The sequence below is a fragment of the Heloderma suspectum genome, chromosome 7 (assembly GCF_057233095.1).
Source record: "Heloderma suspectum isolate Gila_16-S chromosome 7, 16-S_ref, whole genome shotgun sequence".
Lineage (NCBI taxonomy): Eukaryota > Metazoa > Chordata > Lepidosauria > Squamata > Helodermatidae > Heloderma > Heloderma suspectum.
Genome location: NC_139464.1, coordinates 2,258,842 through 2,286,737, shown reverse-complemented (window position 1 = coordinate 2,286,737; position 27,896 = coordinate 2,258,842). Strand labels below are relative to the sequence as shown.

Here is a 27,896-nt window from a genome sequence, read left to right as displayed (position 1 = left end):
GAGCAGGGGCTTGAACCTGGGTCCCTTAGTCCAAAGTTCTACACCAGCCTTCCCCAACCTGGTGCAACACCAATCATCCTAGGAAAAAGAAACCAACAAGAAACCAAATGCACAGTTACAAGATGGGGGATACGTGGCTCAACAACACTACAAGTGAGAAGGATCTTGGAATTTGGTCCTAAATTTCAGGAATCAAACGACAGGATCCAAGCTGGATCTGAAGGTTCTCCTGAGGTGTTAGTAGTTTTGGAGGGTAAGGAGGGCCTTACGATGGGCTCAGGCAGAGGCCGGTCTGTCTCCTCCAGTGCCCTCCTCCTTTTCAGCAGTGAGCAGCCTAGGTGCTTCCAGCCCACAAGTGGGTCACGAAGGCATCAGCCCTCTGCTCCCCTGTGGTCGGCACCCTCACAGTTGCTACAAATGGTATTCAGCTGCCTCTGCGTAGGGAGTTCTCCTTAGCCATTGCAGTTAATCATCATAGACCAGAGGATTTGAGCCCCAGGCCTATGGTCCCTATCTGCCCCCCCCCCCCCAGGGCTGCCTGCCCAGATGGCCACACCTCTTTCCCTTGGCCCCATTCCTTTTCCCCTGACGGCTGATCATGGCATGGTTTCCTGGCAATTTTTCCCCATTCTAAAATAGCTCTCCTAAGGCTTGGAATCACAGAATAGTAGGGTTGGAAGGGGCCTACGAGGCCATTGAGTCCAACCCCCTGCTCAATGCAGGGACAGGTGGCTGTCCAGCATCGTCTTGATGCCTCCAGTGCGGGAGAGCCCACCACCTCCTTAGGAAATTGGTTCCATTGTTGTATTGCTCTAACAGTCAGGAAGTTTTTCCTGATGTTCAGCCGGAATCTGGCTTCCTGTCACTTGAGCCCATTCTTCCGTGTCCTGTACACTGGGATGATTGAGAAGACTTCCTGCATTGAGCAGGGGGTTGGACTTGATCGCCTTGTAGGCCCCTTCCAACGCTACTATTCTATGATTAAGAGATCCTGGCCTTCCTCTCTGTGACAACCTTTCAAGTACTTGAAGAGCGCTATCCTATCTCCCCTCAGTCTCCTCAAGGCTAAACATGTCCAGTTCTTTCAGTCTCTCTTCATAGGGCTTTTTTTCCAGTCCTCTGATCATCTTTGTTGCCCTCCTCTGAACCCTCTCCAGCTTGTCTGCATCCTTCTTAAAGTGTGGTGCCCAGAACTGGACACAGTACTCCAGATGAGGCCTGACCAGTGCTGAGTAGAGGGGAACTAGGACTTCCCGGGATTTGGAAGCTATGTTTCTATGAATGCAGCCCCAAATAGCATTTGCCTTTTTTGCAGCCACATCACATTGTTGGCTCACCTTCAGCTTGTGATCTACAACAATTCCAAGACCCTTCTCGCTTGTAGTATTGTTGAGCCAAGTATCGCCTATCTTGTAAGTGCGCATTGGTTTCTTTTTCCTAGCTGCAGAACTTGGCATTTATCCCTATTAAATGTCATTCTCTTCTTTTCTGCCCACCGCTCCAACCTATCAAGATTACTTTGAATTTTGTTTCTGTCTTCCATGGTATTGGCTACCCTGCCCAATTTTGTGTCATCCACAAATTCAATGAGCGTTCCCTGCACCTCCTCCTCCAAGTCATTAATACAAATGTTGAAGAGCACTGGGCCCAGGACTGAGCCCTGCAGTACCTCGCTCGTTTACCTCTCCCCAGTTTGAGCAGATCCTATTGATAAACACTCTTTGAGTCCGATTCTGTAGCCAACTGTGGATCCACTGGATTGTTGTTTCATCTAGCCCACTTTCAGCTAGTTTGCTCATCAGGAGATCATGGGGCACTTTGCTGAAAGCTTTGCTGAAGTCGAGGTATATGATGTGCACAGAATCCCCACAGTCCACAAGAGAGGTTACCTGATCCAAAAATAAGATCAGATTCATCTGGCAGGATTTGTTCATGACAAATCCATGTTGGCTTTGAGTAAGGTGCTTACAGGTGGATTGCTTTATAATCTGCTCTAGAATTTTCCCAGGGATTGATGTCAGACTGACTGGTCACAGAATCATAGAATCGTGGAATAGTAGGGTTGGAAGGGGCCTACAAGGCCATCGAGTCCAACCCCCTGCTCAAAGTAGGAATCCAAGTCAGAGCATCCCTGACAGATGGCTGTCCAGCCTCGTCTTGTAGGCCTCCACTGTGGGAGAGCCCACCACCTCCCTAGGGAATCGGTTCCATTGTCGTATTGCTTTAACATTCAGGAAGTTTTTTCCTGATGTTCAGCCGGAATCTGGCTTCCTGTCTCTTCAGCCCTTTCTTCCGTGTCCTGCACTCTGGGATGATCGAGAAGAGATCCTGGCCTTCCTCTCTGTGACAACCTTTCAAGTCCTTGACAAGCGCTATCATATGTCCCCTCAGTCTTCTCTTCTCAAGGCTAAACATGTGCAGTTTCCACTCCCCTGATCATCTTTGTTGCCCTCCTCTGAACCTGGTCTGTAGTTCCCAGGTTCCTCCTTTTTACCCTTTTGGAAGATAGGGACAACATTAGCCCTCCTCCAGTCATTTGGCACTTCCCCCATCCTCCATGATTTCTCAAAGAGAATAGACAGCGGTTCTGAGAGCTCTTCTGCGAGTTCCTTTATTCCTCTAGGAATGCAGTTCATCTGGCCCTGGAAATTTGAACTCATTCAAAGTAATGAGGTGTTCCTTGACCATAGGCCTATCGATCTCAAGCTGCAATCCTGCCCCTTCAGCCTGTACTTGGCCTTTGCCAGGGGGGTCATAGACCCTCTTTTGGGAGAAGACTGAGCCAAAGTAGGAATTGAGCACCTCTGCCTTTTCTTTGTCATCTGTTATCGTTTTGCCATCCTTATTTAATAGCTGAACCACCATTTCTTTCCTCTGCCTTTTACTATGTACGTAGCTGAAGAAAGCCTTTTTGTTGCTTTTAGCATCCCTCACTAACCTCAGCTCGTTCTCAGCTTTAGCCTTGGTCTAACTACTGCATCTTGTGGCAGGGAGTTTCAGAAATGAATGAGGTGCTGTGTAAGGAGTTCTTTCCGTTTAGGCCATCAAGAGGAAAATGGAAAGGCACATTTCTATAGGTGAGGCAGGCAGGACCATGGAGCTCGGAAGCAGGCTGAATCGCACAGCGGCAAGCTAAAGCTGGGCTCATATCAGGGAGGAAACAGGCAGGGCAATTCAGCACTGATAAATAATCAGAGCAACCTGATCAGCAGGGGGCGGCGTGTGGATTCTCCATGGCTCCTAGTTCACAAGTCAAGACTGATGCACTTCTGGGGAAGGCACAGGCTCTCGCCAAAAGCACTTTGGGGCAGGATTAAGGGGTTCCCTGACCTACACAGCCACATTTCAGGCCCTGGGGAAAGATGGGACCTTATCTTAAAATCTTCTGAGGGCTACAGAAACTTAGAGCAACACGGGAGCTGCTGTTGGCTTGGCTTCCAGAGTCACCAGACCCATCTGGAGACCTGTGGGAAGCTCCGTTAAAAACAAGGCAAAGCCACGAGATGAGCCAGAACTGGAAGGGGCCGCCCAGCCCAGTTGCCACCCACCTGTCTGCTGATCCAGAGGTCAGCCCACGCCAGGAGCGCAGGTGGCTCAAGCCAGGTGAAAGGCTCCAAGAGAGGGCAAAAGGCGCCGAGGGTCGCTAGCCGGTGCGACTGAAGGTGGACCTCTTCCTCAGCCTCACATTGGGCAAGCTATGCGGACACAGCTGCTGCGTCAGGGAGTGGCTGGAAGAGCTCTCCACCCCCTCCTCATCACCATCCCATTTTTCCTGGAGGCCACTGCACCTGTGATGGGCAGAATCGGGCCAGTTTCTCTACCTGGAGTGGGCTACTTGGTGCGTGTGCAGGGGGGCGGGGGGGCAGGGGGGTAGAACACTGGAACTCTCCCGCCCTCTGTTCCTCCGCCTCTACTGCCTGCCTTGAGCTGGTCGTGAATCGGCGACACTGTAAGCCCCTACAGTGTCTGGCCTCGCCTATTACTGCCTGAACACAAACCGGACACATGAAGCAGCCCGTGATTTTGGCATGTGCCCAAGATTCCACAGGGCCCTTCAGCGGCACTCTTCCGCCCACTTCTGTGGCCTTGGCAGGTTCCTCTTCCTGCCCATTGCATCCACCCCCAGCGTAAGTTATTTGGCCCATCCAGACATTTGGCATTGCTGTGGAAGACAAGTATCTCAGAGGGTTCAAGGTCCCATTGGATACGTGCCTTGTGATCCCTGATGCTTCAGCTGAGGCCCACGAGATTCAAGGAAGTTGCAGCCTTCCCACTTAGCTTTTCTTTCCCTTTTTTTAATTGCTCATTTTTCTTTCACCAAGAACTTGTCCAGAGGAGGGCAAACAGGATGGTGAGGGGTCCGGAACCCAAGTCCTACGAGGAATGGTTAAAAGAGCTGGGTATGTTTAGCCTGGAGAAGAGCAGACTAAGGGGAGATACGATAGCAGTTTTCAAATATCTGAAAGGCCGTCATGCAGAAGAAGGTGAAGCAGACTTGCTCTCTCTCGCTCCAGAGGGCAGGACTGGAGCCAGCGGGTGGGAAATGCAGGGAGCCACAAGACCATTAAGTCCAACCCCCTGCTCAGTGCATCTCTACACCAGCCTAAAATCCTGCATTTAAAACGGGGCTTTCTGCTTCCGTTTTAAATGCAGGATCACAACTGACTCCCTTTACACGCGCTTCCTTTCCCCCTCCCCTTCCCCCTCCTTCTCCCCGTATCTAAGTCTTCCATTAACTTTCATTGATCTCGCCCCTCTTCTTGCCACTTTTACTCTTTTCATGGAATAATTTGATAGCTCATTATCTGCAATCTACTTAAAAACGGAACAAAGGGCACTGAGTGCAGGAGACTCCCTGGAGGGTCACTGCGTCATGTAAAGAGACCACAAACTTCCGTGAACAAGCAATCTCAATCGCAGGATAAAAGCTCAGTGTGAAGGAGCCCACAGTCAAAGCATCCCTGACAGATGGCCGCCCATCCTTGTCTTGAATGCCTCCAGTGTGGGAGAGCCCACCACCTCCCTCGGTAATGGGTTCCATTGTCGTATTGCTCTAACAGTCAGGAAGTTTTTCCTGATGTTCAGCCAGAATCTGGCTTCCTATCACTTGAGCCCATGATTCCGTGTCCTGCAGTCTGGGAGGATCGAGAAGAGATCCTGGCCTTCCTCTCTGTGACAACCTTTCAAGGACCTGAAGAGCGCTGTCATGTCTCCCCTCAGTCTTCTCCTCTCAAGGCTAAACATACCCAGTTCTTTCAGTCTCTCCTCATAGGGCTTTGTTTCCAGTCCCCTGATCATCTTTGTTGCCCTCCTCGGAACCCTCTCCAGTTTGTCTGCATCCTTCTTAAAGTGTGGTGCCCAGAACTGGACACAGTACTCCAGATGAGGCCTAACCAGTCCTGAGTAGAGGGGAACTAGGACGTCCCGGGATTTGGAAGCTATACTTCTATTAATGCAGCCCCAAATAGCATTTGGCTTTTTTGCAGCCACATCACGTTGTTGGCGCACTGTTGGCCTCACCGCCATGCACACGTGCTGGAATACCCCAGTGCCTGGGAAGAGCCTAACTGGACCTGGCAAACCTTTTTTAGTCCAAACAACTTTGATTGAATTGCATTTCATGGTGTTTCTGTCATGGTTTTTTTTCCAGTGTGCAAACCCAGCTATTTTTGCAACTCTTCACTCTAATGAAGAGAAATGACATTCAACACTTTCACTAACAATTTCTATTTTAAACCAATATTTCCATTTTCTGACTGGGGGAAAATGAAACTGAGGCATGTCATTGGGAGAAGCTGGCATTTGAAGCAAACAGCTTTTTTCCAAAATGTTGATTCATTGCATGCCCACCTCCTTCGCTGACAGCCCTCCCTGCAGCCTTCCCTGCTTGCCTACAGCCGTGCTCCAGGGAGATGCATCCTGCAGAGAGGCCGTCCGGGCTCCCAAGCTGGCCTGGCCCTCATGGTTCTGGCTCTGAGCACCAGGAGGACCAGTACTGGATGTTCTGAGCAGCTCCTCGCACAGTGCCACCAGGCCCTCCTCAGTTTCTTCAGCTGAGAATGCATTTTGAGCCTTGGCTCTCCCAAGCTGAGTTCCCCAGGCCATGTTGCAAACAGCAGGCAGAAATCCAATTCTGTTGAATCCAGCAATGAAGCTTATGTAGAACTGGACAGGGTACTGGGTAGTGGGGAAAGAGACCAGTCAGCAGAAAGAGCCCCAGAGGAAACGTGATGCCTAACTCCCATCTATGCTTAAACAGTCATATTGCTTCAGAGACTGTTTTCAGGGTTAGTATTCTACCAGTGTACGTAAATCCAAGCTTAGAATCCAGATTTGCTTTGGCTTTGTCACACACACACACACACACACACACACACCCCTACCTGGGCACACCCTGGATATCTCTAAACGTGTTTGTTATTTCCTGAAACCACTGAAACATGTCCAACTTCCTCCATCCAGTTAGACCCCTCTCTCTAGATAAGGCTGTCAACTGTGCATGACCAGGCATGCAAAAGGACCCCATCTTGCAGGGTGACCCCTGGGCAGAGGGATACCCTCTTTTAATTTAGCCACATTGTGTCTCTTTGCAGATTTGAATAGACAGTAAAGCAAAGGATAACATGCCGTGTGTATGCAGAGAAGCTAGGGGGAGCCCTTTGCCTAGTAAATGCTGCCATACTCCTCTGTCTTGAATACAGATGTTGGCAAAATTGCTGGGCTGGGTAATGCTTGCCTTGAAGGAAGAGGCGGGCCTAGAAGCCTCCCAAATCTTCTTTGGCTTGGATCTTAATGCAAGTCAGAGAAGATTTCTCAGTTGATCCACCCCAGTCAGTAAAACGCCTAGTGAGATACAGAGGGCCATCGACTTGATTGCACCTGAGTGCCCTCTCCAGCGCTGTAGAGCCTGCTCTGCTCCTTGGTATACTGGGAAGCTGCAGTCAATGAAACAGGCTGGATGTCAGCTAGAGCACAAATGGCGTGAGACTCGAAGCGAAGATGACCGATCACGCACTAGAGCACATAATCGTGCCTATTGCGTGGTGGTGCAGGCAGCAAAGAAGGCTTATTTTGCTGCCTCCTTTGCATCCTCACGTAGCCGTCCAGCAGAACTATTCCAGGTGGTCCAGGGGTTGTTAACACCCTCCCCAGCAAATAGGGCCCTGGCCCCGTTGAGGACCTTTTTGCATCACACTTTGAGGAGAAGATCGCTTGTCTCCGCAGTGAACCTGACGCTGTTGCTATCACAGTTCCAGTTGCTGCGGCCTGATGACGTGGACAAGGTGCTTGCAGCATGTGACCGAACTCGTGCCTGCTCGATCCCTGTCCCCTTGGCTAATAACAGCTAGCTGAGGAGGTATGACTGGGTGGGTTCAGGGAGCGATAAATGCTTCCCTGCGGGAAGGGGTGGTCCCTGCTGTCCTTAAGGAGGCAGTAATGCGGCCATTCCTGAAGAAGCTCGCTCTGGACCCAACAGTATTAGACAACTACCTCCCAGGCTCAAATACCCTTTTCTTGAGAGGTAAGGTACTTGAGAGGGTCGTGGCGGAGCAACTGCAGGCACTTCTGGAGGATACTGATTATCTAGACCCATCCCAGGCTGGGTTTCGATCTGGTTATGGGACTGAATCAGCCTTGGTCGCCCTGATGGATGACCTTCATCGAGAGGGGGGCCGGGAGTGCAGCCCTGTTAATTCTGCTCGATCCCTCATCAGCTTTTGATACCATCGACCATGGTGTCCTCCTGGATCGACTCCATGGGATGGGTATCGGAGGCACTGTGTTACAGTGGTTCCAGTTCTACCTACGGAGCCAATTTCAGAGATTAACATTGGGTGACTATTCCTCACCCCCTTGGCAATTGAGCTATGGGGTGCTGTGGGGCACCATCTTGTCCCCAGTGTTGTTTAACATCTATATGAAGCCACTGGGAGCAGTCATTAGGGGATTTGGAGTCAAGTGCCATCAGTATGCTGATGACACGCAGCTCTATCTCCCTGTGACATCTGAATCAGGAGAGGCTGTGCAAGTCCTGGACCAGTGCCTGGACTCAGTAATGGGCTGGATGAGGGCCAATAAACTGAAGCTGAATCCCGGCAAGACGGAAGCCCTGTGGGTGAGTGGTTCCCGGGTCCGGGAGATAGGCCCATTGCCTGTTGTGGCTGGGGCTGCACTCCTCTGGAAGATCAGCTCTGTGGTCTGGGGGTACTCCTAGATCCATCACTGTTGCTGGAAGCCCAGGTGGCCACTGTGGCTCGGAGTGCCTGTTACTAGCTTCGGCTGATTCACCAGCTATGGCTTCTCCTGGACAGGGATAGCTTGGCCACAGTGGTCCAGTCATTAGTAACTTCAAGGCTGGATTACTGCAACGTGTTCTATGTGGGGCTACCCTTGAGGCTGGTCCGGAAGCTGGAGCTAGTGCAGAGGGCAGCAGCTTGGCTGTTGGTGGGAGCTGCCCCTTTCCAGCATGCAACTCCTTTGCTGAGGGAACTGCACTGGCTGCCTATTCACTATGGGGCCAGATTTAAGGTATTAGGACTAGTGTACGAAGCCCTAAACAACTTGAGACCAGGATACCTGAGAGTGCCTCCCTCCTTACCAACCTGCCCAGTCACTGAGGTCATCAGAGTGCATGCTCCTGGTGGTTTCACATGGACTCATGGCCTGGTTGGAGTCCACCAGGAGAAGAGCCTTCAGTGTGGTGGCCCCCTTCCTGTGGAATCCCCTGCCTTTGGAGGTCAGGCAGGTGCCAACATTGTGTTCTTTCCTGCACCTCCTGAAGATGTTATTTTGAGAGGCCTTCCCTGCAATTGATTAAGTTCAGAATCTGTTCTTTTAAAATGTTTTAATTGTTTTAATTATGGGGTTTTATTCTTTTTATCTTGTTGTTCATTGCTCTAAAATCTTTGATGTGGAGCGATATATAAATGTTGTAAATAAAAAATAGTTGGAGGCAAACAGCAACTCACTATTGAAGACCCTGAGCATTTTTTGCAGAGTGGTAGCCTCTTTAAGGACACTCAGCTGTGGATGTGTCTGGTGGTGAAAAGAAAATCCGATGCTGTAAAGAACAATATTGTTTAGGAACCTGGAATGTCAGGTCAATGAATCAAGGTAAGCTAGAGGTGGTCAAACATGAGATGGCAAGATTGAACATTGACATCTTGGGAATCAGCGAACTAAAATGGACAGGCATGGGCGAATTTAATTCAGGTGACCATCATATCTACTACTGTGGGCAAGAATCCCTTAGAAGGAATGGAGTAGCACTCATAGTCAACAAAAGGGTGGGAAAAGCAGTACTGGGGTACAATCTCAAAAACTATAGAATGGTCTCAGTACGAATCCAAGGCAAACCATTCAACATCACAGTAATTCAAGTCTATGCCCCAACCACTGAGGCCGAAGAAGCTGAGGTTGATCGGTTCTATGAAGACCTACAACACCTTCTAGAACTAACACCAAAAAAAGATGTCCTCTTCATCATAGGGGATTGGAATGCTAAAGTAGGAAGTCAAGAAATCACCGGGATAACAGGCAGGCATGGCCTTGGTGTACAAAATGAAGCAGGACAAAGGCTAATAGAGTTTTGCCAAGAGAACACGCTGATCATAGCAAACACTCTTTTCCAACAGCACAAGAGGCGACTCTACACAGGGACATCACCAGATGGTCAATATCGAAATCAGATTGATTATGTCCTTTGCAGCCAAAGATGGAGAAGCTCTATACAGTCAGTCAAAACAAGACCTGGAGCTGACTGTGGCTCAGATCATGAGCTTCTTGTTGCAAAATTTCAGCTTAAATTGAAGAACGTCGGGAAAACCACTAAACCATTCCGGTATGACCTCAATCATATCCCTTATGAATATACAGTGGAGGTGAGGAGTAGATTTCAGGCATTAGACCTGATAGACAGAGTGCCTGAGGAACTATGGACAGAGGTCCGTAACATTGTTCAGGAAGCAGCAACAAGATCCATCCCAAAGAAAAAGAAATGCAAGAAAGCCAAGTGGCTGTCTGAGGAGGCTTTCCAAGTAGCTGAGGAAAGAAGGGAAGTGAAAAGCAAGGGAGAAAGGGGAAGATATACCCAACTGAATGCAGAGTTCCAGAGAATAGCAAGGAGAGACAAGAAGGCCTTCTTAAATGAACAATGCAAAGAAATCGAGGAAAATAACAGAATGGGAAAGACTAGAGATCTCTTCAAGAAAATTGGAGATCTCAAGGGAACGTTATGTGCAAAGACGGGCATGATAAAGGACAAAGACGGCAGGGACCTCACAGAAGCAGATGAGATTAAGAAGAGGTGGCAAGAATACACAGAAGAACTATACAGAAAAGATCTTAATGTCCCTGATAGCCATGATAGTGCGGTCACTGAACTTGAGCCGGACATCCTCGAGAGTGAAGTCAAGTGGGCCTTAGCAAGCATTAGTAACAACAAAGCTAGTGGAGATGACAGTATTCCAGCTGAGCTATTTAAAATCCTAAAAGATGATGCTGTTAAAGTGCTGCATTCAATATGCCAACAAATTTGGAACACTCAACAATGGCCGCAAGACTGGAAAAGGTCAGTTTACATTCCAATTCCAAAGAAGGGCAACGCCAAAGAGTGTTCAAACTACCGCACAATTGCGCTCATTTCACATGCCAGCAAGGTGATGCTCAAAATCCTACAAGCTAGGCTTCAGCAGTATGCGAACCGAGAACTACCGGAAGTACAAGCGGGGTTTCGAAGAGGCAGAGGAACTAGAGATCAAATCGCCAATGTTTGCTAGATCATGGAGAAAGCAAGAGAATTCCAGAAAAACGTCTATTTCTGCTTCATTGACTACGCTAAAGCCTTTGATTGTGTGGATCACAACAAACTGTGGCAAATTCTGAAAGTGATGGGAGTACCAGACCACCTTACCTGTCTCCTGAGAAACCTGTACCAGGGTCAAGAAGCAACAGTAAGAACCAGACATGGAACAACCGATTGGTTCAAAATTGGGAAAGGAGTACGACAAGGCTGCATATTGTCACCCTGCTTATTTAACTTATTCAGAGTACATCATGAGAAATGCTGGGTTGGGTGAATCACAGGTCGGAATTAAGATTGCTGGGAGAATTATCAACAACCTCCAATATGCAGACGATACCACCCTAATGGCAGAAAGCGAAGAGGATCTAAAGAGCCTCTTGTTGAGGGTGAAAGAGGAGAGTGCAAAAGCTGGTTTGAAACTCAACATTAAAAAAACGAAGATCATGTCATCTTGCCCCATCACTTCCTGGCATATGGAAGGGGAAGAAATGGAAGCAGTGACAGATTTTACTTTCTTGGGCTCCAAGATCACCGCAGACGGTGACTGTAGCCCTGAAATTACAAGACACTTGCTCCTTGGGAGGAAAGCTATGGCCAACCTAGACAGCAGAGTAAGAAGCAGAGACATCACCTTGCCGACAAAGGTCCGTCTAATCAAAGCTATGGTTTTCCCAGTAGTAATGTATGGCTGTGAGAGCTGGACTATAAGGAAGGCTGAGCGCGGAAGAATCGATGCTTTCGAACTGTGGTGCTGGAGAAGACTCTTACGAGTCCCCTGGACTGCAAGGAGGTCAAATCAGTCAATCCTAGAGGAAATCAACCCTGAGTGCTCATTGGAAGGACAGATACTGAAGCTGAAGCTCCAATATTTTGGCCACCTAATGCGAAGAGATAAATCATATCCCTAAATAACCTAAATCATATCCCTGATGAATATACAGTGGAGGTGAGGAATAGATTTCAGGGATTAGACCTGATAGACAGAGTGCCTGAGGAACTATGGACGGAGGTCCGTAACATTGTTCAGGAGGCAGCAACTCAATCCATCCCAAAGAAAAAGAAATGCAAGAAAGCAAAGTGGCTGTCTGATGAGGCTTTACAAGTAGCTGAGGAAAGAAGGGAAGCGAAAAGCAAGGGAGAAAGGGGAAGATATACCCAACTGAATGCAGAGTTCCAGAGAATAGCAAGGAGAGACAAGAAGGCCTTCTTAAATGAACAATGCAAAGAAATCGAGGAAAACAACAGAATGGGAAAGACTAGAGATCTCTTCAAGAAAATCAGAGATCTCAAGGGAACGTTTTGTGCAAAGATGGGCATGATAAAGGACAAAGAAGGCAGGGACCTAACAGAAGCAGATGAGATTAAGAAGAGGTGGCAAGAATACACAGAAGAACTATACAGGAAAGATCTGAATGTCCCTGATAGCCATGATAGTGCGGTCACTGAACTTGAGCCGGACATCCTAGAGAGTGAAGTCAAGTGGGCCTTAGGAAGCATTAGTAACAACAAAGCTAGCGGAGATGACAGTATTCCAGCTGAGCTATTGAAAATCCTAAAAGATGATGCTGTTAAAGTGCTGCACTCAATATGCCAACAAATTTGGAACACTCAACAGTGGCCACAAGACTGGAAAAGGTCAGTTTACATTCCAATTCCAAAGAAGGGCAACGCCAAAGAGTGTTCAGACTACCGTACAATTGCGCTCATTTCACATGCCAGCAAGGTGATGCTCAAAATCCTACAAGCTAGGCTTCAGCAGTATGCGAACCGAGAACTACCGGAAGTACAAGCTGGGTTTCGAAGAGGCAGAGGAACTAGAGATCAAATCGCCAACATTCGCTGCATCATGGAGAAAGCAAGAGAATTCCAGAAAAACGTCTATTTCTGCTTCATTGACTATGCTAAAGCCTTTGATTGTGTGGATCACAACAAACTGTGGCAAATTCTGAAAGTGATGGGAGTACCAGACCACCTTACCTGTCTCCTGAGAAACCTGTATGAGGGTCAAGAAGCAACAGTAAGAACCAGACATGGAACAACCGATTGGTTCAAAATTGGGAAAGGAGTACGACAAGGCTGCATATTGTCACCCTGCTTATTTAACTTATATGCAGAGTACATCATGAGAAATGCCGGGTTGGATGAATCAGAGGTCGGAATTAAGATTGCTGGGAGAATTATCAACAACCTCCGATATGCAGACGATACCACCCTAATGGCAGAAAGCGAAGAGGATCTAAAGAGCCTCTTGTTGAGGGTGAAAGAGGAGAGTGCAAAAGCTGGTTTGAAACTCAACATTAAAAAAACGAAGATCATGGCATCTTGCCCCATCACTTCCTGGCATATAGAAGGGGAAGAAATGGAAGCAGTGAGAGATTTTACTTTCTTGGGCTCCAAGATCACCGCAGACGGTGACTGTAGCCATGAAATTAAAAGACGCTTGCTCCTTGGGAGGAAAGCTATGGCCAACCTAGACAGCATAGTAAGTAGCAGAGACATCACCTTGCCGACAAAGGTCCGTCTAATCAAAGCTATGGTTTTCCCAGTAGCAATGTATGGCTGTGAGAGCTGGACTATAAGGAAGGCTGAGCGCCGAAGAATTGATGCTTTCGAACTGTGGTGCTGGAGAAGACTCTTACGAGTCCCCTGGACTGCAAGGAGGTCAAATCAGTCCATCCTAAAGGAAATCAACCCTGAGTGCTCATTGGAAGGACAGATAATGAAGCTGAAGCTCCAGTATTTTGGCCACCTAATGCGAAGAGAAAACTCCCTGGAAAAGACCCTGATGCTGGGAAAGACTGAAGGCAAAAGGAGAAGGGGACGGCAGAGGATGAGATGGCTAGATAGCATCACGGATGCAATGAATATGAACTTGAGCACGCTCCGGGAGAGAGCGCAGGACAGGAAGGCCTGGCGTGCTATGGTCCATGGGGTCACGAAGAGTCGGACACGACTGAACGACTGAACAACAACAACAATGCGTAGAGAAAACTCTCTGGAAAAGACCCTGATGCTGGGAAAGACTGAAGGCAAAAGGAGAAGGGGACGGCAGAGGATGAGATGGCTAGATAGCATCACCGATGCAATGAATATGAACTTGAGCACACTCCGGGAGAGAGCGCAGGACAGGAAGGCCTGGCGTGCTATGGTCCATGGGGTCACGAAGAGTCGGACACGACTGAACGACTGAACAACAACAACAAGGGAGGGCAGAAGGGAGGATGAGGCAGCCGGAGAGGGCCAGGGCCCTTCGCCTCTCTCTCTCTCGTTCTGTGAAACTCTCTTGGGCAGGAGGGAGGAGCAGGAAAGGAGGCAAGAGCGGGGCCTGGAATCTTCCCGCCAGCCACCTTTGCGGTCTTGTTCTGCTGCTCTTTTCTCCCTTTCCACTCAAGCATCTGGCCCACAAAAGGGGTTATTTCCGAGGGCTTCAGACAGGGGTGAAACAACGTCCTTGTTGCCAAGCCAGCTCGGTCCTGCTGTAGGACCTGTTAGAGAGACTATGGGCTGGGCTCAGCATGGGCCTTGGCTCACTTGCTAGAGGCGTGTGTGTGCCTGGGCGTGGTGCGCCACATCGGCTTTGGGCATCCGCTTGTGGCCATCATCTAACCTGTGGGGCATGGGTGGGAAGCTCCTTTCAGCCCAGGGGCTGGGCGCAGTCTTGGAGAAGCCCTTGGGGGCCGCGGTCCAGTGGTGGGCAGGGCCCAAGGCAAAGTGGGGTGGGGCCAGAGGCAAAGGGGCGGGGCCAACATGCCAAGAACAGCAGCCTATTCTAGCTGAAAGCTCCAGCTGCCAGCAACTAAGCCTCAGGAGGAGAGGAGGCATTTCAGCCTTTTTTGGGGGGGGACTGCACAAAAGCTGGGAAGCCCCCAGGCAGTCAGCAGTCAGGGAGGGAAGGGCCATCTGGGGAACCCCAGAGGGGTGGCCTGACCCCCCCAGCCTGAGGTGTCCGCCCCCCCGCTGCATGGTGATGATGTGCGGAGGCCCCCGTGGGACAGAGACCCACTGCTTCTCCTCCACGTGCTGCTCCTTGGTTCTGTGACTAAACCTCCCAAAGGGCTTTGGGCCAGGCGGCCCGTCACCTGCCCCCCCGTCTGTTCCACCCCCCATGCACAATTGTTGCTTCAGTGTTTCATTCACCAGCATCTTGGCTTCCCTCTGTATGAAGCCACCGGGCAGCACTCCTTGGAAGCAAGGCTTCGTTTCTGAATGCTGTGGCCATGAGTCAGAGACTGGCTGCTGTCCTCTGCTGCAGTGTCTCGGGAGCTCCAGCCGTCGCTCAGGGGCACTGTCCCCTGGCTACAAGGGCATTGGGGCCCCCTGGGCAGGGGCTTTTCCCCCAGGAGAGGGGCAGATGTGGCAGAAGCCTTCGAAATGATTCTTCCTCTTCCAAAACTGTATGCATGACTCCCGGGGGGGGGCAAATCCCCCGGCTGTAGCAGCCATATCGGGGGTCAGACTAAGTAGCCTCATGCAGTCTCATGCTTCATGTTCTTGCTGAGCTCTTTCTCCCTTGAATATATTGTTGTAAGCTGACAAGACACAGGAATTCCTTATCTTGTCAAAGGTCATACAATTGTATATCTTGTTCTCTGCTGTTCTCTTCTGTTCTCTCCTTATCATGGCTACCCTATAACCCAGTTCTTGTATTATAAACAATAGTGCTAGGAGAAGAAATGTTGAGGACTGCAACCCCTGAATCACTTTCCCTGATGTCCTAGACGGACGCAAAATGGGAGGGTCCTGGCTGTTGAGATGGAGATGTGTGTGTTGGGGGGGGGGGGAGCATTACAGTGGAAAGATAAGCTGCAAAGGCAAAATCAGTCTAAAACTGACCACAGTCGCATTTAAAGTTTGTTGTTTTCATCTCTTTGACAATTCATTTTAGCTTTCTGATGAATGGAGGTTTTGTGTATTGAGTTTGTTATGCACCTGGTGGGCTAGCATTCCAAACCTCTCTTTTTCTACCAAGCTCACCCCTTGCTCTGCACACACCTCACACCTACTCTTCTGGCTGGCATAATCATGGCATCTCCCTTCTTTGTTGACTTCTTGTACAACTTGGGGAAGGGCTCAAGCCTATAGAACGCTTTGCCTTTTTTTTTTTTTTAAACAAGCTCCTAGTTTCCCCCAAATCCTTAACTGGCTAGGAGTTCTACTGGGTTGGGCTAAACTTCTGCCCCTTACACCTGAGACCCTCCCCAGGTTGTGCAAGCAGTCAGCATATGAAAAGAAGGTTCCTGCTGTGGTCATCTGGGATGAATGGGTTTAAATGGGTGCTTGTCCTGGCTGGGGCATGGAGGGGTGGGAGGTATTCTGATGCAACCAACTTAACAGCAGAAATATGGCAGGTAGGTAAACAAGGGGGTGTGGAAAATGATGAGGCCCAAGCTGGAAGAAAACCACTGTCTGATTTGGCCACCATCCTGCATGTCTTAGTTGCATCCCGTTTGGACTACTGTAATGTACTCTATGTGGGGCAGCCTCCGAAAACTGCAGAAATGTCAGCTGGCCCAGAATGCTGCAGCCAGACTGTTGACCAGGGTCGGTTACAGGGAACACGTGACTCCCTTGTTACAGCAGCTTCAGTGACTACTGGTCTGTCTCCAAGCAGAATTCAGAATGCTGGTTACGAGCTATAGCGCCCTGTATGGCTTGGAACCAGGCTACCTGAAAGACCACCATCTCCCATACGAGCCTGCATGGTTCTTAAGAATTTCTGGAGAGGCCCTCCTTTTGAGACCTTCAGGGGCATGTTTGGTAGGGACCCGGGAGATGGCCTTTTCGGTGGCCACTCCCAGGCTGTTGAACTCCCTCCCAAGGGATGCTAGGTTGGCTCCTTCTGTGCTGTCGTTCTGCTGGCAGGCAAAGACCACTTATTCAAGCAGGCCCTTGGTCTGTTGGGTTGGGTGCGGTTTTCTATTTTTTTTATTCTGTAATTGTTTTTATTCTATTTTAATGTATTGTTTTATTGTTTTACTCAATTTAAATTATGCCTGTAAGCTGCGTTGTGTGACGATTCTTGGTAGAGAAGTAGGGTAAGAATCAAATAATTTAAAAAACCCAATGGGTTGGGGCCAGTTGGCATGTCCTCCTTGGCTTCGCACAGAGCATTGGCCGGAGGCTCTGAGCAGAGCAGGAGAGCTGATGGGGATGGCGAAGTGTTCAGGGGGAAAGGAAAGAGGTTGTGCAAAGGAGAGGGTGCTGAGTTTGGCAAGCAGCCGCCAAGGCAGAGAGGGTGAGGGTACCACCCAGGGGCAGGCAAGAGGGCGGCAACATCATGCTGTCTCCAGAGACACTGACGTGGAAGAAGGTGAGCAGCGCATCAGGCCGGGGGGCAGGATCTCTGGCCAAGGGGCCACATCTGCCCCACGTAGGTTCCACAGATGGCCATACCGCTCCCCTGGCCCCACCCCTTTTCCCCGACCACTGGCCATTTTGTGGTTTCCCGGCTTGTGTGCCAGGTCCCCCCCTCTGAAACACGGTCATGCCTCCCCCGAGGCTGAGTCACTGGCAGTAACGGCGTTAAGCTGAAATAATGCTGGTGTTTTTGCCCCATCCCTTTTGCCCCACCCCCTTTGCGTTCAGCCCCACCCAGCGCTGGAATGCGGCCCCTGAAAGCATCTCCAAAATGGAGTTTGATCCTTGGGCTGAAAGAGGTTCTGCACCCCTGGCACAGGGCCTTGCATGGGTGTCTTTGCTGGGGGCTCTCAAGAGCAGGCTGAGCACTTGCGTGCCTGTGTGGGGGTGTTTTGCATGAGCCTGTGGCCGACGGTCTCTCTAACCCGGCAGGGCTGTCTCACGTCTCTCAGAGGCTCTCCAAGGGGCTGAACCTGGAGTGCTGTGCAGGGGCTCCACCACTGACCTGTGGTCTCCACCAAGGTTTAACTTAGTGTGGGGATGGAGAATAATTTGGGGCTGGGGACGGGGATGCTTGAGGAATTAGATTTTGTAGATTCTGACACAAGCTGACCCGATGCCCGAGTAACGTGGGTTGTACGTATGCTCATTTTCAGGTGACCTTAAAAAAAAACAAACGTGCAAATTAAATCAAAAGTGGGAGGGAGAAATTGTCACGGTCCAGAAATAAACTCAGCCAGCCAGCCCTAGATTGGGGGCAGGGGATCCACAACCACCACATTGGGTAATGATCAAAATTCCTTCTTTAAGAAATGTACCATTAATTGAATTAAGCCAAAACAAATATTGAGGTGTTATCAGTTACTGGAAATGGACATATCTTGTTCAAGATACGGAAGTCAGGCTAAAAAGTATTAAAAACTTGGAAGTATTTAAATAATTTTTTTCAATATTGGAGTAGAAGTAGTAGTGGTATACTGTTACATTGGATTAAGTTGGTGATCTCGATCTTCTTGTACTTGTTGTTATTTACTTTAATATGTATTCAGTTATTGAAATGGTTTATTTGATGTGTTCTGATGTATATTCTCTGATTTATTTTTTTTTTTGTATTGTATTTTGTTAATTTTTTCAGTTACTTACAAAATGCAGAGCAGGTTGTGTGCCTACCTGCACAGATTCCTGGATGTAAGCACCATTGAGCACAGTGAAATTTACTTCTGAGTAAACAGAAGCACCTGCCTGCCTGGTGCAGCAGATTGGTTTTGGATCTGAAGACAAGAAGCCCTCGCTTTGATGGTGGTTCAGCCCGACCTAAAGCTCCTGGCAGACTTGGGAGCAAGTCCCTGTTTGACAGACAGGGTGGCCTGCTCTCCTTCAGGGCTTTGATCTGCCTGCACCGGCACCCAGGAAAGGCACTGATCCCACTCTGGTTCCCCTGCTGACAGTGCAGTAGTTCAGATTCATCCAGCAGCATTCAGCAATGAGCACAAGAGTATTGCTTTGGGGGGGGGGGGGGACCTGCCTTTCCCGACCCCAGTGCTTGGCGGGGAACAGGGAGCCTGCCTTCTGGGCATTCTGCCACCCTAAGCCAGTCCCCAGATGTGTGATGCCTCCTCCTCCTCCTCCTCCTCACCGATCCTTCCTTTGCTTCCCAGGTGAATGGTGTGAATGTGGTGAAGGTGGGCCACAAGCAAGTGGTGTCGCTCATTCGCCAGGGGGGGAACCACCTGGTGATGAAAGTGGTCTCCGTCAGTCGCAAGCCGGAGTCGGAGGACGCTGTTCGGAAAAAAGGTGAGTGCGAAGCAGTCCTGGCCCAGCTCTCCTCCATCCCTCCCCTCATGGCCTGGCCCCATCTCTCCTGTGCCCTTGGAGCATCGGTGCCCAGCCCAGCTCCCGTGCCCCTCCCCACGGCCTGGTTCCCCTTCCCCGGGGCTGGCTCTCACTGCCGTCGCCCCCCCTCCCCACCATTCTCCCACCACCCCGTGCCTGGCCCCTTTTTCCCCAGGGCCTGCCATGTGTTCTTGTTCTGAGCCAACGCCTTTGTGCAGAGTTGGCCCTGGCGAGGGACCCGTGTTAGCGGTTCATCCCGAGTGCAGCTCTGTGCTGAAGCGCCTGTGCTGCCAGGATCGGCCTGGGGGCCAGTTGTGGCTGGTCAGCACGGACAAAGGAGTGGAAGGCTGCAGCTGTGGCGGGGCGGGCCGAGAGGGGACTTCACCAGGGATGAGCTGTGGCTGCCTTGGCCGCCTTTCCAAGAGGCAGCGGAGCAAGGACGCAAGAAGAGTCGTGCTGGATCAGACCGGGGGCACTCCGCGGAGAGGGGGCCTGCGCCCGCACATGAGCTGCCACAGAGCAACACCAGAAGTCAGACGCTCCAGCTTGGAAGGCCGCCCAGTTCGCTGGCAGTGGCAGAAAGTGGCAGGGCGAGAGGGCACCCGGAGCCCTGCGCCAGACAGAGAGGGATGACACCGTGGCCAAGGGCTGGGTGGGGAGGATGAGAGTGCTGTGGTGCTGGCGTGTGCGGGGGGATTTCCATCACCACTCCTGCTGCAGGATAAAGGGTTGCCCGGACCGGGTCCAGGAAAACCGCCCTCGTTTCCATCTTATCTCCCATGGCACAGGCATCCCACGTTCCCCCAGGGAACAGCCACTGTCTGGCTCCAGGGAATCCTCCTCTTGCACCAGGACCCCTCAGAAGCTCCCCTAAAGCACCTGCAGTCCCTCAGTCATGCAAAGCATGGCTTGTGGGCTGTCAGGGTGGCAGCCCTCTATGCCAATAGACCAGTGACAAGTCCAGGGCTTGTAGAGAACTTGCTTCCCATATGAGTGTTCAGGGTCATTTGGGGCCTAGGAGAGAGCTACCACTTGCAGGGCAGGGACTGAGCAGAGAAAAGAGGGACTGGACAGACACCCCTGGCTCATGCTGCTGCTTAATTGGAGGGGAAGGCCAGAAGGCATCTACGACTGGATTATCAGGAGCGGTCTACCACTGGATCACACTTAGAATCATAGAATCATAGAACAGTAGGGTTGGAAGGGGCCTACAAGGCCATCGAGTCCAACCCCCTGCTCAAGGCAGGAATCCAAGTCAGAGCTGTCCAGCCTCGCCTTGAACGTCTCCAGTGTGGGAGAGCCCACCGCCTCCCTAGGTAATGGGTTCCGTTGTCGTATTGCTCTTACAGTCAGGAAGTTTTTCCTGATGTTCAGCTGGAATCTGGCTTCCTGTCACTTGAGCCCATGATTCCGTGTCCTGCACTCTGGGTTGACCAAGAAGAGATCCTGGCCTTCCTCTCTGTGACAACCTTCCAAGTCCTTGAAGAGCGCTATCATATCTCCCCTCAGTCTTCTCTTCTCAAGGCTAAACATGCCCAGTTCTTTCAGTCTCTCCGCATAGGGCTTTGTTTCCAGTCCCCTGAACATCTTCGTTGCCCTCCTCTGAACCCTCTCCAGTTTGTCTGCATCCTTCTTAAAGTGTGGTGCCCGGAACTGGACACAGTACTCCAGATGAGGCCTAACCAGTCCTGAGTAGAGGGGAACTAGTACGTCCCGGGATTTGGAAGCTATGCTTCTATTAATGCAGCCTAAAATTAAGCATTAACCCAAAATTAAGCACTTCCAGAGTTTCCCTATATTGCCTCCCCCATGTTGTCACAAGGACCCTTTCCGCAACAGCAAAGACAGGCCTCAAGACTGACGGTTTCTTCTGCCATTAAGGTGACCCTGGATCATGTGACATAACTGAGTTGCATCTGGGTTTGGATAGAAAGGAAAGTGTGAGTTTGTGTTCCCTACTATAGTGTCATTGATTGAGGTCCGTTGCAGTCATTTCTGTTCAGGTCACCCCGTAATACCCAATATCCTCTCTTGTGAAAGCATCACGGAGTTGGAAAGGAACTTGGAGCTCGTCCAGCACAACTCCCTGCTCAACACAGGATCCAAGTGCAGGGTGCTGCTGCAACACTCCCCCTGCACGCTGGCCTGCAGGGTGAGGAGGGGTGTACCTCTCTCCCCGGACTTTGAGATCACACTGTGTTCTTCGCCACTGCTCACGCGGGCCCCAGCTGAGGGGCAGGTGCAGCTAGTCCGCTCCACAGCTGTTCCCAGTGCTGAGCAGGCGGGTGTAGGGAGGCAGGTCACCCTGGGAGCGGGCCCGGGTCAGGGCCGGTGGGCCACCTATACGTTGGGCAAGGGCTGCATGCAGGCTGGGGTGGGCAGGCAGGCGGGGGTCCATTTGTGGCTTGGAGCAATGGCTGGTCAGGGCTCTTCCATTTCATAATTTTTAATGGATAGTTTTGTTCCTAAACATTTGGTTCCAATTACCCTTCATTAGGAAGGCTCCTGGCTCTCATTCTGAAGCCTCGGCGCTGAGCATTATGTCTGCAGGTGCCATTCACAGGCTTTTACTGTCACATGCAGTTTGGCCCTAAGTGCCTTCCCTGTGCTGGGAGCCCCTGAGGGGCTTAGCGGTCAAAGATGCCAGCCGAATGCAGCCTCCCTTGGGGCCTGGCCAAAGGGGGAGTGTTGGAAAGGACTGGGTTGGGTGCAGGCTTCTGCCCGATGTTCTCGGAGGCAGCCTGAAGGACAAGAGCCAGCCACCAGGGAGCTCCCGCGGGCTGCCATGGTTTCAAGATGGGTCACTGGGGTGCACAAGGCATTTCTCCACCAGGCCCCCCACACACCCTGCTGCGGGCAAGGCGGGATTTATTCCACATGTCTGCTCTGGAATGGCTCTTGACTTGAACAGAATGTCCCCATTCCATGGCGGAGCTCTGCTCTCGTTTTAGAAGGGAAGCACATCTCTAGCCTTTTAGAAGAAATTGGCCTGAAAATAGCCGGACGGCACCTGGTGACAGACGGAGGGGGCCTAAACAAGGCTTCCGGAGCTCAAGGGGTAGAGCTTTACTGCTCTGCGTAGCTCCTGAGCCCTCTCAGGGCTAAGAGGAGCACATGAAATGCATGCAGAATATCCATCGTGCTTCATTGGCACAATTTGCCCTTTTCATGTCCCCATGTACTCTGGGCTTCCATAAATCTCAGGTCAGGCACTTGACCAGTCAGAAAAGATTCAGTCAAATATTTTCGAAGCATTAATGTAATGAGAACAGCAAAAGAAGGTAAGCATTGTTATATTGACCATAATTTAAAATGTTACGAAGTCTTTATATGGTTGCATTTTTATTCCGCCTTTTTGCAAGGAGGACAGGGTGGTGTACATAGCCATCCCCCTCATTTTATCTTCACAAGAACCCTGTGAGGTAGTTAGGCTGAGAATGTGTGACTGGCACAAGTTCAGCTAATGGCGCTTGTGGCTGAACAGGGGCTCGGACTTGGCTCGCCTTCATCACAGGCAGGCATTCCACAACTGCTTGGGAAGCCTTGAGTTATAGCCGGTAGCCAGCGGATAATTCTGCACTATGCTGCAGGGCAAGGGGGCAAGCTGCCCTCGCTCCTGCCCTTGCCAGCACGTGACCACCACCATCGTGGGATCCAGAGGTGGCCCTCTTGGGATGTTTGACAATATTCGGCTGTGGTCAAGCCCCAGGCGGTCGGTTGGGGGTGCTTGTGCTGTCCGATGAAGAGCACCAGGATGGGGCATCAAGCCCCTCCTCCTCCGCAGTGTTGCGCTGTGCTGGCAGTGGCCGGAGGGCGTGCGGTCCGCAAGGGACGGGCAAGATGGAGAGGTCAGGGTTTATGCGTGCGTGTGTGTGTGTTTAGGAGAGGCTTTGCCAAGGCATGGGAGCAAAGCCACCGGGCAGCTGCTCTGGCATCGGGACCAGCCAGCGGCGTGCCACGGGCCAGCCCTTCTGGGGTCCGTGCCAGCAGCAGGCTCCCCTTTCTGGCGGAGCTCTGTCCCTCCTGTGGGGAGGCCCCAGGCCCTGGAGGGAGGCCAGGCAGCATGTGCGGGCAGCAGCTGCCTTCACCCTCCTAAACCACGGAAGCCTTGCCTGGGGCAGCCAGGAGGGAGCTGGGAAGGTGAGGCAGCTTCCCTCCCACACAGCGGAGACCGAGGGGGAGGGCAGATTCCATGCCTATTTTTGGCTGTGTGGGTCTGCACTGTGGGGAGGGAGAGGTCCGGGGAGCTGCGAGGGCCGCTTCGCCTCTTCCGGCAGGGTATGTGGCGGGGAGCCAGGCCCCCAGAAGAAGGGAGGGCTCTGAGAGCCAGCGGAGGGGAGGGGAAGCAGGGAGGCAACTCTGTGCACCGACACCGAGAGCTGCAATTATACTGTCGCTGCACGAGCGCGCAGGTCGTGGGGAAGACTGAGGCTTGGGGCCGCGCTTCTCCCTCCGCTCACCGCGGCTGGCTTGCTGGGAATCTGCTCCTGGGGTGAGAGACGGGCCCTGCTGCTCCCGCCGCCCGTCTGCGGCAGATGAGGAGACGGACCCATCTGCACAGAGGGGGCTGGCATCCAGGCAGCGGCCTTGCCAAGCAGACCAGCACCGGCGCCGCCTCCTCACCAAAGGCGCCTTGCTTGGAGCAGACCGGCACCGGCGGACACTCCTCCCCCGCAGACTGAGGCGGCGACCTCGCCTTCGAGCAGCAAGCGGGCCTGGCGTTCTCTCCTGGCCGAGTGGGCCGGCGCCTCCTTCCCCTGGCAAGAGCTGGGCAGCCCTTGCAGGGCCCTGGTCCCGGAGCATCCCGCAGGCCAAGGTCTCCCGCTGGCCCTCCGGACAGCTGGCTGGGCTCCAGCGGCCTTGCCCCAGCTCGCCCCCAGCACGCTCCCAGCTTTGTGGGTCGGCGAGGAAATCGTGTTTTCTGCTCCATCCGCCCCTGTTTGGGGTCTCTGATGCAGGCGTCTCCAGCAGAAGCCTGAAGCTCTGGTTTCCATAGCAACGCAGAGCGTTGAAGCTCGCATTGTTACGGATCGAGCGGGCGAAGTGACGAGCGTGCCTTCCGCGCCACTCCCGCAAAGCCCATGGCATACGGAGCCTCTCTCCGGCAGTGCTGCTGGCTGGGCTGGCTAGGGAGTCCCTCTGCCCAGCCCTGCATGCCACTACCTCTCCCCACACACGCCCTGGCAGGGTTGCTGCCGGAGCCACCGCGTGCCGGAGCCGTTCGGCAGTGCTGCGCAGAGGCCTCGTGCGCCGTGGCTGCCCCTGGGCATCTCCCGAGTGAGCAGAGAGCTGGTCCGGGCAGGGGGATGGGGGCCTCCCCATGAGAACAAGGGCCTGCGCGCCAGGCCACGCCTTGGGGCCTCTCTGCCAATGGCACACCTGCGGGGAGCCGGCCGCTCGCCTGGGAGAGGCTGCACCGAGCGGCACTGAAGCCGCGCCTGGCCCAGGCAGAACCGCGGCGATGGCGTCCAGGAGCTTCCTGAGCTGAGGAGCGGCGGGTCCCCGCCAGACGCTCAGGCCCTCGTTGACCCCCGCGCGCCTGTCCCTCGCTCTCCCACCCTGCCCCCGGCTGCGGGACCATGAAGAAGTTTGCCTCCACGCGCAGCCTCAACAAGATCCTGCAGCAGTGCGACTCCTCCTCCCGCGAGTACGAGGAGATCCAGGCAGTGGAGAAGAAGTGGCACCTCCACCTGGCCACACCGCGCAAGCTGCTGGACAGGAAGTGCAGAATGCCCTCTCTCTTCCTTTCAGCCCCGCCACCGCCCAAGAGAGCCCCCAGCACAACGCTGACGCTGCGCTCCAAGTCCATGACAGCTGAGCTGGAAGAGCTGGGTAAGTCCCGGCGCATGATGCCAGGGCGGGGACCAAGGGGGCGTGAGCGGCGGGGGGTGGGCATGCAGGGCAGCCCTTCCCCAGGTGCATTGCCCCTGCCGTCCAGGGCCATCCAGACACACTCGGCCAGCAGCTGCCATCGCCCAGGGCTCCTTAGCCGCCCACCCACCTGCGCATGTTCGGAGGCACCTTCAAGGCCATCTTCCGTGCTCGGCCACTGGGTGTGGATGTGTGGGGGCTCCTTTGCACTTTCCAGGGTCCCCATGGAACAGCCCTTGGCTTCCAGCCCTCCCTGCTCTGGTCCCTGCGTGTGCCCTGTTTTACTCTCGCAGTGTTGTGTTCCTCTAGAGGAAGCAGCCATGTGCTTCTGAGCATTTCCATGGAACTCCTGAAGTTCCTGTGAAGGGATCCTTACAGAACTCCAGGATCTCTCCAGGGGGGATATCGCTCCCACCCAGCACAACCCTAGGCTTGGCTACCCTGGCTACAGCCACGGCATTTCCAATGTCATAATACCCATTTATTCATTTAGTACATGTACCTCCCACCTTTCTTCCATCGTGGAATTCATGGCAGTATACTTTGGGTTCCCAGGCAGTCTCCCGCCCGCTCCCCTCAGCCGCTGACCAGACCCAGGCCTGCTTATCTTGAGCAAGGGGGCTATGTCAGGTGCCTTCAGGCCAGGCCTTGGGACACATGCCACGTGCGCATCCGATAGGAGCCCTCACTCCCTCATAGCAAGCTGCCTCCCACTGGGACAGACCACTGGGTCGTCTGACTCTGACTCATCTCAGGCCTTGGCCCTCCCCAGCCCTGCTGCCGGAAATCCTTTCCCACAGGAGATTCCAGCAGTTGCACCTGCAACCTTCTGCGTGTGAAGCAGGCCCCTGGTCCCCTCATATGTTGCCCAGTGTTCACCTTCCCAAAAGATCATGTTTATCCTTCTGGGGTCCCCAGTGAATCCCTGCAGCCTTCCGAGGGGCCCAGCATTCCTGAAGGATCCCTCTGTGTTTTGAGCCACTCCCACACCCACCTCCCCATCAAGGGGAGTCTGTGCGGTCCTTAGGGGTCTATGCCAGGGGACGGGTGACTCCCGGTCAGTTCTCCACAAGCCGCCAGCTACCTCATACCATCCCCATCCAGTGCAACATCTGCATTTCTCTTCTCCTACCCCGCACAGTTCTTCTAGGGATATGCATTACTCTGACCAGCCCTCTGCATGCTGGAATACCTGCTAGGGCCTTTGTGCATGCTCTTGCGTGCTCTTCCTCTGGCCCTGGAGCCTGCTTTTGCCCAGGGGAGGAGGGGCCTTCTTTAAGCTGGTGGGTGGAAGCGACAGCCCTAAGAGCTGGCTTAGGAAGCAGAGAAGGCTGTGCTCCCCCCCCCCACTTCCTGTCAGGTGCCCATTTCAGCAAGACTGTGTCTGGGCTGCCGCTCTGGAATGGAGATGGCTCGGGGCGGGGGGGGGGGGGAGGCAGCCCGTTTTCCGCAACAGGCTAGAGGATTCTGTGGTGCTGAGCTATCTGAAGGGGTCTAAGAGCCATGTTTTCTTGGCCCAGATGTAACTGCCCATCAGCTGCTGGCTCGGTAGTCCCTCATGTTGGCAGTGGCCCCCTTCAGGCAGCTGAACCCTATGTGATACCCACTGCTGTCACCGATTGCAAGCGTCAGTGTGCGAAGGGAAACTGCTGAGAGCCTGGACCCGCTGGTTTCAGCATGGCAGGGGTGGCGTAAGGGAAATGCGAGAACAATCCATCTCATTAAGCAGACCCCCTGCTTGCTAGAGGCAGGCCCTTTGGCGTAGGTCCACAGATGTGCTTAATCCGATTTCTGATCTGTGCATTTCCCTTACTGTGGCCTTTCCCTAGTGGGTGAAAGGTCCTGAGCCAAAGGCTGGGGAGGGGGACCTTCCCAGATGCTGTTCAATGGAAGTCCCCAGCTGGAGCTCCAAGGAGGGCTTTTCAGTATTCACACCCCTGGGACAGTCTGGCAAGGCCAGCAGTCAAGTCCTTTCCACAGGGCATTTCTTAAGGAGGTCCCACACGCAGGATCTCACATGCTGCTTCCTCTACAAGTCTCCAGGAGCTTCCAGGCCAAAAGGGAAGAGAAAAATGGGGGGGGGGGTGCATGTATTCCCTCCCCCCACACACATATACACACTGCATGTGCGGCCTCCCCTTTCCCCCTGCATGTCTGGTGGGCGTGGAAAAGGCACGATCCGCTCTGCAAGTGGCACGGCACCCTCTGCTGGGCCTGCGTACGCTGACAGTTTGGGCAAACCTTGCAAAGAAGGTGGTCCCTCCCTCAGGACATTCTCTGCTCCCAGGGATTTGTTTCCAACAAGAGCAATGCCATGGTTCAGATTTGCTTAGAAACCTTGTCTGCAGAGTTACTCTGTGGTGGTGGGAAGGCAGTCTGCACATGCTTAGAGGCCCTCTGTTCCAGAGGTGAGCCATAAAAGGAAAGACAGAAACTAGCTCAAATTTTGCTTTCTGGCCCTTTGTGGGGCAAATCCCTGAGTAGCTTTCCTCAGAGGGGGACACCAGGGAGTTTGCAGGGGGCAATGGAAAGCACTGGCCAGATTTTCCTGCAGCTGTGGGGAAGCACTCTCCCATACCCATGGCTAATGATGTATGAGGGTGCATGGAGAGTGTTGCATGCGCAGCAGAGTGAGGGGGATGGGGAGAGTGACTGGGGATGCATCCCAGAATGCTGCTCCCCCACCCCACCTGGGGGATGGACTGGGGCCCTCAGCCAAGGGTCTGCCTCCTCTCGGCAGAGGCAGGGGGTGCAGCATGCCGGGTGGAGGGTGGGGAAGCCTTTCGCCAGGCTGCCATTGATGTCTTGTACTTTGTTTCTTGATTCCAAGCCTCAATGCGGAGGAGGAAAGGGGGTGAGTGCAACTGCCTGTGTTCAGGGCTCGTCCGCCCCTCGTGATTCAGGCTGCTCTCCCTCCCCAGCATGGAAGACAGTGCTTCATGGGCCCAGCCAGCGCCAGTGGCAGGAGGGTGCTGCACCTTGTGCTGTTGGGCGATGGGCTGGCCAGGAGGGTGAACTGCCCACTCAGAGT

General features: G+C 52.7%; 1 protein-coding gene across 5 annotated transcripts in view; it reads left to right on the top strand.

Moving 5' to 3' along the window:
• SHANK3 (SH3 and multiple ankyrin repeat domains 3) overlaps nt 1-27,896 on the top strand; it is a 512,191-nt gene that overhangs the window by 426,081 nt on the left and 58,214 nt on the right. For all 5 annotated transcript variants that reach the window (XM_084808829.1, XM_084808827.1, XM_084808826.1 and 2 more), the window contains 2 exons: nt 18,820-18,955; nt 24,746-24,826. In XM_084808829.1, the coding sequence (XP_084664955.1) occupies nt 18,820-18,955; nt 24,746-24,826 (217 nt within the window). The remainder of the gene's footprint in view (nt 1-18,819; nt 18,956-24,745; nt 24,827-27,896) is intronic.